Source organism: Ziziphus jujuba, chromosome 8, assembly GCF_031755915.1.
Source record: "Ziziphus jujuba cultivar Dongzao chromosome 8, ASM3175591v1".
Classification (NCBI taxonomy): Eukaryota; Viridiplantae; Streptophyta; class Magnoliopsida; order Rosales; family Rhamnaceae; genus Ziziphus; species Ziziphus jujuba.
The window spans coordinates 21,927,928-21,939,808 of record NC_083386.1 but is presented as its reverse complement, the minus strand read 5'-3'; the positions used below and the strand labels follow the sequence as shown (position 1 = coordinate 21,939,808).

Sequence of the window (11,881 nt, the reverse complement as noted above, 5' to 3'; positions counted from 1 at the left end):
TGATTTAGTTGACATTTAATCCCACTTGCTTCCAAAAGAGGTGTTAAAAAAGGAAAAAAAATACCTATTATTATTATTATTATTATTATTTTGGTAATTGGAAAAAAATACCAATTATTTGGGTAAGGAAATATGTATAAATTTCTTGAAAAGAAAAGATACCTACCTAAAGCACAGCATCTCTTGGCAGGTAAGCAACCCCAGACGTTTCGGTACATTGAGAAGCTTCTTCCTGTAAATTAAACGTGACAAGTCGTTTTATTATACCAAAAATATAAAATAAATAAAGTGAAATGTCATTTTGTTATATTAAAATAATTTTTCATAAATACTTCAATTTTTATTGTAGACTTTATGCTCTAATCGAATGCTTGCACCCCATGAGCCGCTCAAAGCTGGTTAATTATTTACCGACCATATATATATATATATATATATATATCTATATATTATTATTATTATTATTATTTTGTTAAGTACACCAATTACTAATATTTTCCCGTCCTTCTCATTTAGGTAGCGTGTCTCTAAAACTATCTTTAAAAAAATCTTTTCCAATCTTTTTAGTAGCTACTCTATGTTACATGTCTTTTCAAACAGTAACAATACTACAAAAAAACAATAACAGATTGTTTTTTTATTTGATTTTTTTAAAAAAATTTTTTTCCCATTTTATTCCCATATGATAAATATTTTAAAAAAGTTCCCAGATCGAAAATTAAAAAGAAAATGGAAAAAATAAATTATCATTTCAATGACGTCTATTATTAAATATAAATAACTAATTTTAATTTTGGAAGAATTTTTTCATTTTTCTTTTAATATTAGAGTTACAATGGAGATTCTAATATATAAAAAATTTTGGACAATACCATTAAAAATATATCCATATATGAAAAAACGTGGTCATTATTATCAGAATATCCTAATAGTAACAATTTAAGAAGAAAGTTAAAAAAATATTAATGCAGTTTTTTTTTTTTTTTTTTAAATTTTTGGGAGGATTTTGGTGAACTTTGGTGTTAAAAGTGTGCAAAGCATATAAAAATGCTACTAACTTCATTAGACTGAAAGTTTCTCTGCCGACCAAAAACGTAAGTTTTGACTTTTGTCATGGAATTGCGGGATGCAAAATATGATTTAGATTGGTCAATACTAGTGGCGCACCAGAATTTTTCTTCTAGAGGGGACCATTATGTTAATTATTTTTAAATTTACAAACTAAAGAAAAACAACATATAAAAAGTATACGATTTTTTTTTTCTTTTGCTACATTGCATGTCAAACTATTAGAAGACTTACTAATTAATTTGTTTTTTTCTAATTTTCTTAAAAGAATAAATATACTTCTTTAGGCAAAAGGAAAGGAATAAAATATTGATTTTGTCTTTTTTTTTTTAAAAAAAAAAATTGCAGCTTGAATTCTCTCTAAATCAAAACAATAATCAATATCAATAAGTAAATATCATTTTAATTGCATTTAGTTTTGTTATTAACAAATTGTATTAAACAATTATAGTTTGCTAATAAATATTATATTAAAAAATTAAGTAAATAAGAATTATATTATTAAAGTATTATAGATGAATATTATAATTATAATAATTTTGGTTATAAATAATTGATAAATGACTAAAAAAATAGTTAGATAATTGGGAAATAAATTTAAACAAAAATAAAAAAAAAATGCAAAAAGACCAGCGAGGGAAGAGATTTGCCGCCCGGGGCGGGGGACCTTTATACTTTTCGAGATAAAAAATGTAAATTGAAAAAAAAAAAAAATTGAGAGGGCACCCTGTGTGGGTCCACCTATGATCATTACATAAATCCAATTATGATTAGCAAAATTTGAATATTACCGTAGATGCTAAGGATGTGTGTTAAAGAATTATATATCAATATTTGATTGGTATGTTAACCAGTAAAATATTAATATATTGTTTTTAATATATGTTTTGGCATATTTAATTGGAAAAGGCAAATAAAGTTCCACATTGGTAGAAAATTTGAAGATAATTCACCATATAACTTAAATGGACTACTCCATCATCAAATGATTTTGAGTTGGAATCTTGTTTAGGCTTAAATAAGTAGACTTAAGTAAAGAATGTGTCTATTTGCAGTCTTTACAAAAAATATCAAAGCCCAAATAATAATTTGATGGATGGATCAATGAATTGAATGGAGGTGGATCCCTGATGATGCCGTGAGGTTACACAATTTTAGAGTTTGAAGTGATGAGGCAGATTAGTTTCAGTAAGATTAGTTTCAGTAATTGAACATTTCTATCTGTATTCATAAAGTATGGGTTCGAATCATACAGATGTATGGGAATTTGGATAGCTTATACATTAAGTAATTTGTTAAAAAAAAGAGTTTGAAGATCCCCAGCCGTTGTATGCTTTGGTATGATGAATCATCGAACGGAGGTTAGCCCCCTTAGTGACGCAGTTAAATACTTTGAAATGATGAATCATCGAATAGAGGTGGGCCACCTGGCTATGCGATGAGGCTACATTGCTGTGGTAGGAAACCTCTCGACCGGATTGGGACGAAAAGCATTCTTAAGGTTCAAGAGTTTTCTTATTCCTATATGTTTCTCATGTTTGTGAATACTTAATCCATTTTTTTCCTTTTTATTTTTTTAAATCAATCTTCTTATTTTTGAGTGATTTTTTCTATGGGAAAAAGAAAAGAAAAATGCTGTAAAAGAAGAAATGGTTACATAGCTATGATAAGAGACCTCTCGACGAGATAGGGACAAAAAGCATTCTCATGGTTGATTGGGTGCTCAATGAAAATATGACTAGAAAAGGGGCACGGAGTCCTTGGCTTTAGGGGGGTGATTGAGGGAGTGCAAAATGGAAATAGGACTGGACAAAGGGCATGTGGTCCTTATTTTGAAAGTGTGATTATTGGGAAAAGTAAACAAAGTTTTACATCCGTAGGAAACTCAAAGACAATCTACGTAGAACTTCATCATATAATCCAAGTGGCCTAATCCCATTCTTGGGTTGGTATTAGAGCCAAAAAAGATTACCAGGTAGATTGACTGATAAATTGAACAAAGTGAGCCCCTTAGTAATGCTATAAGGCTACATAGCTGCGGTAAAAGACATTTATGTGTGAGGGGATAAAAAGTATTGTCAAAGTTGACGAGGTGTCAAAGAAATGAATTAAAACGGGGCAATGTAGTCCTTCGTTTGAGGGGGTAACTGTTGGGAAAGACAAACAAACAAACTCACATGAGTAGGAAATCTCAAAGATAATCCATCTTATAACCTAAGTGGATCACACTTCCCATTTTTGGTCAAGGTAGCTGGGCTTGGGCAAAAAGTGAGGCCCCCTTGCACTCACTCTCTCTCTCTCTCTCTCTCTCTCTATATATATATATATATATATGAAATTTTTTTTTTTAGTTATTAGATCGTATTAAAAATTGAGATTTAAATTATATTTGTTAATTATTGGTTCACTTTCTCTAAGTAGGATTTCAGCATGTTATTAAACATATATTTAAATAATTTTTAAATTTTAATTTTTAGTTTTTGATGTGATCTAATAGTCATAAGAAATAAATTTTAGTTTGATAAAATATGATAGATCTTACTTGATACTGATTATGTTCATATATATATATATATATGCCCCATATATATATATATATAAACAAATTTTTGGATTTGATGATGTATTAATTTTCTTGTCCTTTACAAGTTTAAATTTAATTAACTCTTCAACAAAGTAATTTTTTTTTTAAATTTCTACTGAAATTCAACAAAGTAATTCTTGGAACTTAGAAGGAAAAAAGCATGCAAAACAGATATGGAATGGATAACAGGAAGGGTGAGAGACTTGTCTTCTCCGAACAACACAGTAAGAAAATTATTATTTTTCTTAGACAACGTTTGAAAAAAAAAAGAAGCAAATATATATAGGGTAAGAAAATTATTATATACTCCTTCCGTGAGATACAGTGTGATTTGTTAGTTATACACAGGAGATCATATATGTTATAGAACAAATATAAGAGCAACAAAATTCAGAGGATGCACCAAAATCACACACATTTATTTATATTAGTCACACTTAGAAGACCAAGATCATACCTATATATATTACATATCTAATCTGATCTAGAAGAGCAGCTGAAAAACTCTTGCTTTACATACCTTGCAAGAGTCCAACGCTCAAGCAAATTTTTAGTTATAATTTTATTGTACTTGTAAACCTAAAGGGGAATTGTTTTAGCCTCAACCTGAATACATCCTTCCTCCACTTGTGTAAATTCCTTCTTGTAGATATATTTACTTGATGCCCATAAAAAGGCCCCTAAGTTGAGAGTAGAAATGACCAAAATAAAGCCATAGTAATAATCCAAGTGACAATCATTCAAGTTATTTGCTATCCAACTTGTCCTCCCATTCCTCCCAGTAATCTTATCTATCAAAGTCACCAGAAAACTATTCAAGAAATTCCCAACTCCAATCCCACTTGTGAAGAAAGTTGTCCCAAGGCTTTGCATGTCTTCTGGGGATTGATCATAAAAGAATTCAAGCAGCCCAATTGCATTGAAAACATCTGCTACACCCAATAATACATACTGAGGAAGCAGCCAAAATATGGTCATTGGGACAACCTCTTTAGGCCCTGCAATGTGGTTTACTTTTATGGTGTGCATTCTCCTAACTTCCACAGCATAAGCAATTGCAATGGCTAAGATTTGGATGATAAATCCAATTCCCATCCTCTGAAGCAGAGTGATTCCTCTGGGGTTTCCTGTTCTGTGCCGCATGAATGGCACAAAGTAGCGGTCATACATGGGAACAGAGAGAAGCATCGAAAGTGTCACAAAGCTCCCCAGTGAGGCTGCTGGAATTCTGAAATTTGATCCAAGGCTTCTGTCTAAGGTAGTGCCTTGTTTGACAAAGAGGGTATTGATTTGTGCCCAAATGGTGCTTGGAATTAGAGTCACAACCCATATTATAAGCATCTTGAAAACGAGCTTGGTTCCTTCCACCTGAGTTACTGTGAATGGTGGCTTTGAGGCATCTGTGCTGCCCTCTTTTATTGCAGCCTTGTCTAAGAACCTGAAATGACAAATTGTTATTAAGCTGTCTTTAGTCTTAACTAAGACCATTATTTTCTCATAAACGTGTCCAACAAAGTGTCAAAGTGATTATGGGCAGGCATCCTTAAAATGATTTGCTGCAATTATTCTAAGAAATTAAGCCTCATGTCTAAAGCAAAAAGTTCTCCTGTGCTACCATTATAAGTTTGATTATTCTATTTTTTTCGTGGCTCTGTATGTGAAAGTATCTGGTTTCTCTATGTTATACCTTAAAAGTCCACAATAAAAGTAGTGGAGAAAACCATCATTGTTGTTTCATATGGAAAGTTGTTTGCATATGAGACAATGGTGGGACAGGACATGGGTGGTCTTGCCATTGCCATCTTGATACCCTCCTCTATCAGACGCAACTTGACTGAAAGATAATGATCATTCATTAAAGATGCCTAAAAGGAGAACGATGAATAGTGCATATGGAAACGAATTTACTAGAACCAATGGCTACCAAAACCTAATCGGAGGCCCCACTTTTTTCCCTTTGGCATAGTAGTTTTCCTAGTTACGCACATGAGCTTGTAGGTCACCTTCACATCTGCTCTGTCACCAAAGCTTTAAAGGAACTTTGGAATCTTTCTCACAACCTCTAATTGATCATGTCCTTCAGATTCTATGCCAGATAGGAAAGCTATCATTTTTTTTTTTTTTTTTGGGCTCCAAATTTTACAGAACTTTAACAATCCAAAACCTCGCATATTTTTTATAAGCAATCTATTAACTCAAACGGTTGGAAATAATACAATTATTTGTGGCAATACAAGCTCAAAACCTATCTCAAATTACATGAATAGGGACCATACGTTTGTACTTCTAAACTATTATGCGTTTTCTTTCTTTATCAGTCTCTATGAACAGCATGATTTCTCCCCCAGTCTCCTACTCCAAAGACAAAGAAGAAAAATTCGACTCCAATTAAGTTTGAAGGAGGGAAAACTACAGAGCTATGTGTTAGTTGAGCATACCTGAAATTTTGGGTGTGAAGAACTTTTCTTCTTCCACTGCTAATATAATGCTGCAAATCCAACTCATGAAGCTCAGAGGGGTTGTTAGGGAGCTGAAGCTTTCTATTTTTAATAGCAGCAAGAGGGACTCGAATTAGGTTCCTTGCAGGGCTTTTTGTCTTATTAACTTTGTGCCTATAAATTGGGGTCCCCATGTAGAAGATAAACAAGGATAGTACAAGACCAACTGTGGGGATACCATACCCTAAACCCCATCCCAAGTTCTCTTGGATGTAAACAAGCCCCAGAGTGGCAATTAAAGCACCTACAAAAGAGCTGAACATCCACCAGTTGAAAAATGAGACTTTTAGCTTCTTCTCGTGGGGATTAAAATCATCAAACTGGTCAGCACCAAAAGTCGATATATTGGGCTTTGTTCCACCTGCACCAATTGCTATGATGTAGAGGGACAAATAGAAGAAAGCAATCTGTGAATCAGAGGCCTTGTTGCAAACTCCATTCTTGCAGGTTGGCTTGAAGTTTTTCAGTGAAACTGCCATTGTTAGAAGTGTCATGCCCTGTTCAAGTACTTTCTACATGAGTTTTGTTACTCCCAGAAATATACACTCAACTATCGAAAAAGGAACAGTAAAACAAGCAACTTTGGCATTATATTGAGAAGATTCTCTTCCTAACTGTTGTTCATGGTGCACGTGCAAGTCAAAATATAGATTTTTTTTTTCCCCAAAAAAAAAAAAAAATCACCTATCAAATTGTGTTTGGGGAACTACAATATCGAAATGCTAAATATCAATTAAATGATATGGTTCTTGTCTTCCTTATTGGCTACTTGATGCTTTCACTGATGAAAACAAATTGCCTGTCTTTTTCAATCAGTTGAAATTCATTTTATTTCAATACAAGCAATAAAAATAGAATATCTTTTTTATATTTAGTGTGAAATAGATAGGATAGCTACTAAATAGGTGCAGCTAACACAAACCATAAGCTTTGTGGAATAGATTATAACCTGTAAATCAGATTACCCATTTTCTTGTATGCATCAATAAATCCATTAAATGGTCCTACATGAAAAAGGAATACAATTATCCAATTTGGGTGTGTATGAGATTAGTGATTCACAATATTTTTCAAACAGGTGGTGAACTTTGCTTGGATGAAGATAGTGATTGAATTCTGAACCAGTAGGATCACGAGGCCAAGAGAGTATAATCAAAGGTTGGCTTGACTTTAAGAATAAAGATAAACATTAATCTTTGAAGTGGATTATATATATATATATATATATGTACACACACACACATAATGATTTACCATGACGTAAATGAGTGATGATACAGTGAAAGTCCAGAAACGACCCATGTAAGTATCTGCTATGTAAGCTCCGAGAATGGGTGTCATCCACACAGATCCTGACCAGTTATTCACATTTCTCACAGAGGACACCGTATCTTCATGAAGTTGTGTCGTTAAGTAGTTCACCAAATTTGAAGCTATCCCATAAAAGGCCATCCTCTCAAATGCTTCATAACCTGTAGAAAAAAATAAAATTAAGCCAAACCCATTTTCTGACACTAAACTATCTTTCACCATTGATTTATATATCCACCCACAAACTTGAGCTTCTAAAGGTTGATTTGAATAGAGGTTGGTTTTTGGACTAGAAATTTATTACATGGTTTTTCTTTCTAGAAGAAAGCAAAAGAGAAAGACTAGCAGAGTGATCGAAAATTAAGCTTTAATTCAGCACCTACAAAGTGATGGAAAAAGACTGAGAACAGAATATATAGATATATGTATATATACCACAAACACACATGTACATATATATATATATATATATACGTATAGATGCTTACCAACAAGAAAAGCACAAGCTTTCCATTTGCCAGTCTTAGCAGCAAGAACAGGGCGTCCCCGAAGATCAACAGTACCATCTTGGGTATACCATTTGGTTTCCATATCAAAAAATTTTCTTAGTGCTTCAATGGAAGTAAGAGAAACAGAAAGGAAGAAAGAAAAAAGGGATACGTAGTGGTAGTGGAGGTGGAAAACTTATATATAGGTTAAAAAAAAAAAAAAATAGTAAAGTGGGCAACTTACAAGCTCTCTCACTTTAGCTCTCTCACTATACTACTTACTTTGAAAAGACAGAGCACATGCCTTTTATTTATTTATTTTTTTTTACATATATGTATATTTGCAAATTTGAAACTTTTTATAAAATTTGGAGACCCATTTGGGCCTTTTTATAATGGAATTAAAGCAAATAGTGGTTATGTTGGAGCAAATATGGCTCACGGCACGCCACATAGTATCGAAGTGGGTGCCCCTTCGGCAAGGTTTGGGAGTCGCTTGTGCAGTGACAGTGACAGACCACAAAGTGCACAGCTCAAACCGGAGCCTATTTTTATAAAAAGAAATTCCAACCATCAATTTTTTTTATTTATATATATATATATATAATATAAATTGGCAATTTGCAAAGGTATTATAATATGTCAGATGCCACGTGCAAAATTTAATTTTATTGTTCCACGTAATATCAAATCGAGAAAATATATTTTTTTGTTCTAGACATCTTTTCGATTTAAATTGCATTGTCAGAAATATTTCTTCCAATATTTTATATTTCTCGGGAAAAAAAAAAAACAGAGGAGTTTATCAAAGTGTTCACACTAGAAAATTAATCGGGTCTCCTCATGGCCAACATAGTCAACCATGGTTGTGGTATTGGCAGAATATATATCGATTCACATCATGAAATGAAATGCTACAAAAAGTGGATGCATTTATGGCCAAGAGAGCTTCATATATATCGTGTATATATAGTAATTCCCTTTTAATTAGAGATACTTTCAATTTTTCAAATTGAAAATAATTAAGTTTGATCCTCAGTTTATCAAAGAATTCACACTTAAAGATTAGATTTAGTCGAGTCTCCCATGGCCAACATAATCAACCATTGTTGTGATGTGGGTAGAATATATGTTGATTCATATCATGCAATGCTCAAAAAGTGGATGCATTTTATGGCCAAGAAAGCTCCATTTATGATATCGTGTGTGTGTGTGTACATATATATATATATATATGTATATATATATATATATATATCTGTCCACCTCAAATGGAGATGTTTTTAATTTTTTAACTCGAGAATAAATAAGTTTAATCCTCAGCTTATCAGAGGAGTTTATTACAAGGTTCACACTTCAAGATTGAATTTAGCAAGATTGAATTTAGCGGAGTTTTTCCAAGGACAACATAATCAACCATGGTTGTGGTGTTGGTAGAATATATACTGATTCACATCGTGAAATGCCACAAAAAGTAGATGCGTTTTATGGCCAAGAAAGCTCCATGTATGACACCATGCCTGCGGAGCCAGAAAATGACGAATGGGGGCAAGATATATATATTTTTTAAAATTTAGTTTATTGAATAAAATTATCTTAATTCATAGAATCAACCAATATAAAATATTCATCATTTTTTATATGTTAAATTAAATACTATAATATATGAAGAGCAAACAAAAGTGTTATCACAAAAGAAAAAAAAAGAAAAAAAAAGTTAATTGAACTTTAAAAAAAATTGCGGGTCTTTTCTCTTTTTTATTTTATTTTATTTTTTTTCTTTTTTTTTTAATAAAAAATTTAGGAGGATGTATTCAATTTAGAATTTGAAGGATTTTAAAATTTTTTAAAAGTTTAGAGGTATTCGATTTAGATTTTAAAAAAATCCATACAAATCTAACGACATTCAATTTAAATTTTGATGGATTTTATAAAAGTCCATTAAAATTTAGATATATTCAATTAAGACTTTGTATAATTCTTTTAAAATCTGATGGTATGGAAAAAATCATTAATTTTAAAAGACTTTAAAAAATAATAGATTTTAATGGATTTGAAAGGATTTTAATAATAAAATTGTAAAAAAAATTGTCAATATAAAATCCTGCTTTAAATCCAAAATTTTGTTGGATTTTTATAAAATTTTTATGAAGTATGTAGAATTCCATAACAATCCATCAAATCCTTTATGTCTATAACTCATTTTAAATCCATCAAACTCTAAATTGAATACATTCCCCTTACATTTTGATATATTTTGTTTCTGATTTATGTATTATTTCTAAAAGTATTATTTCCTAATTGATTAATATCATGATATATTTTTTTAAAAAATATCAATATTATTTTGTTTTGTTGGACAAAATTGAAAAATAAATATCATGGTATTAAATAATATAAATTTCTTCTAGATAATGTCAAGTGACTCAAAAAATCATATATTGAATATAAAAAACATAAAAGATAAAAATATAAGTACTTCCAATTTAATAAATAGTTATATATATGATATAAATGTAGATTACTATCAAAATTTACATTAAAAATCCTAAATTATTTAAATAAAAAATGATTAACTTATTATTAGATTATCTTAACCATATTTAGGCGCCAAAATATTATTTTCTATCAAACTAACTAAATTTTTCTCTGAAAAACTAATACATACATACATATATATATATACGCAATTAAAAATTTTCCAAAACCTTAGGGGAACCATGGCGCCTCAAGCTAAGCTACCTACGCCCCTGTCAGTCCACCCTAAATGGAGATATCCTCAAATTTTTAAATTAAAATAGAGATGTTTTAAAATTTTTTAAGTTGAAAATAAATAGTTGATCTGGAGGAGTTTATTAAAGAGCTCATATTTGAAGAGATTCAGCCGAGTCTCTTCCGTGGCCAACATAATCAACAATGGTTGTGGTGTTGGTAGAATATATATTGATTCACATCATGAAATGCTACAAAAAGTGGATGCATTTTATGGCCAAGAAAGCTCCATACATGATATGTGTATATGTATATCCGGCTTTAATGAGGAGTTTAACATTTTAACTTGAAGATGAGTAAGATTAATAATTATCTAAAATTGTTGGATTATATGTCAAATTAATCCTATTACATTAAATACATATAATCTAGCGGTTTTAAGTAATTAAATTTACTTAACCTTAATTTTTTTAGTTGATGATATCCTCATCTAAAACACTATTGTAACAGCCCAGACCATCCGCATGTGATACTGTCTTTTTTGGGTTTGGGGAATCCTCTTACAACCTATCCCTCAAGATTTTAAAAGGCCTCTCAAGGAAAAGGTATCCACACCCTCTTACAAAGCATGCTTCGTTCCCCTTTCCAAGGGATGTGGGATCTCACAATCCACCCCAAGGGATATGGGATCTCACAATCCACCTCCCTTGAGGCCCAGCGTCCTCGCTGGCAAACCGATTCGGGTACTGGCTCTGATACCAATTGTAACAGCCCAGACCATCCGCATGCGATACTGTCCTCTTTGGGCCTGTGAATTCTCTGACAACCTAGCCCTCAAGGTTTTAAAAGGTCTCTTAAGGGAAAGGTATCCATATCTTTTTATAAGATATGCTCTGTTCTCCTTTCCAACCGATGTTGGATCTCACGCTGTTGTTATATATGTATATAAAGTGTAGACTTTTAGTTAATGATTTTGTTGCAATTAAGACGAGTAGATGAAGTAGCTCCAACACATGCAGTTTGGTAGCTAATTAATATACTAATTGTTTTGATTGTGCAAAAAATGATTAAAATTAATTTTGTTGATGAGAAAGCTATGTATGGCATGTATGAAACATGGAAATTTCTTCGTACTATTTGCAAACATGGGAAACACATTTTGCTATTCACAAGACCAGGGAAGAATTTTTGAGACCTTGTATTATGTCCACCTCAAACAC

At 31.6% G+C, this 11,881-nt stretch overlaps 1 protein-coding gene across 1 annotated transcript; it reads right to left on the bottom strand.

Annotated features, from left to right (window-relative positions):
* Positions 1-4,050: 4,050 nt before the first annotated feature.
* LOC107413980 (protein NRT1/ PTR FAMILY 5.1) lies at positions 4,051-8,295 on the bottom strand. The gene is made up of 4 exons (XM_016022056.4): positions 7,950-8,295; positions 7,405-7,622; positions 6,091-6,647; positions 4,051-5,090 (listed from the first exon to the last, which is right to left on the bottom strand). The coding sequence occupies exons 1-4, from the start codon at positions 8,050-8,052 to the stop codon at positions 4,232-4,234; spliced, it is 1,737 nt and encodes a 578-aa protein (XP_015877542.2). The 5' UTR covers positions 8,053-8,295; the 3' UTR covers positions 4,051-4,231.
* Between the last annotated feature and the right edge of the window lie 3,586 nt (positions 8,296-11,881).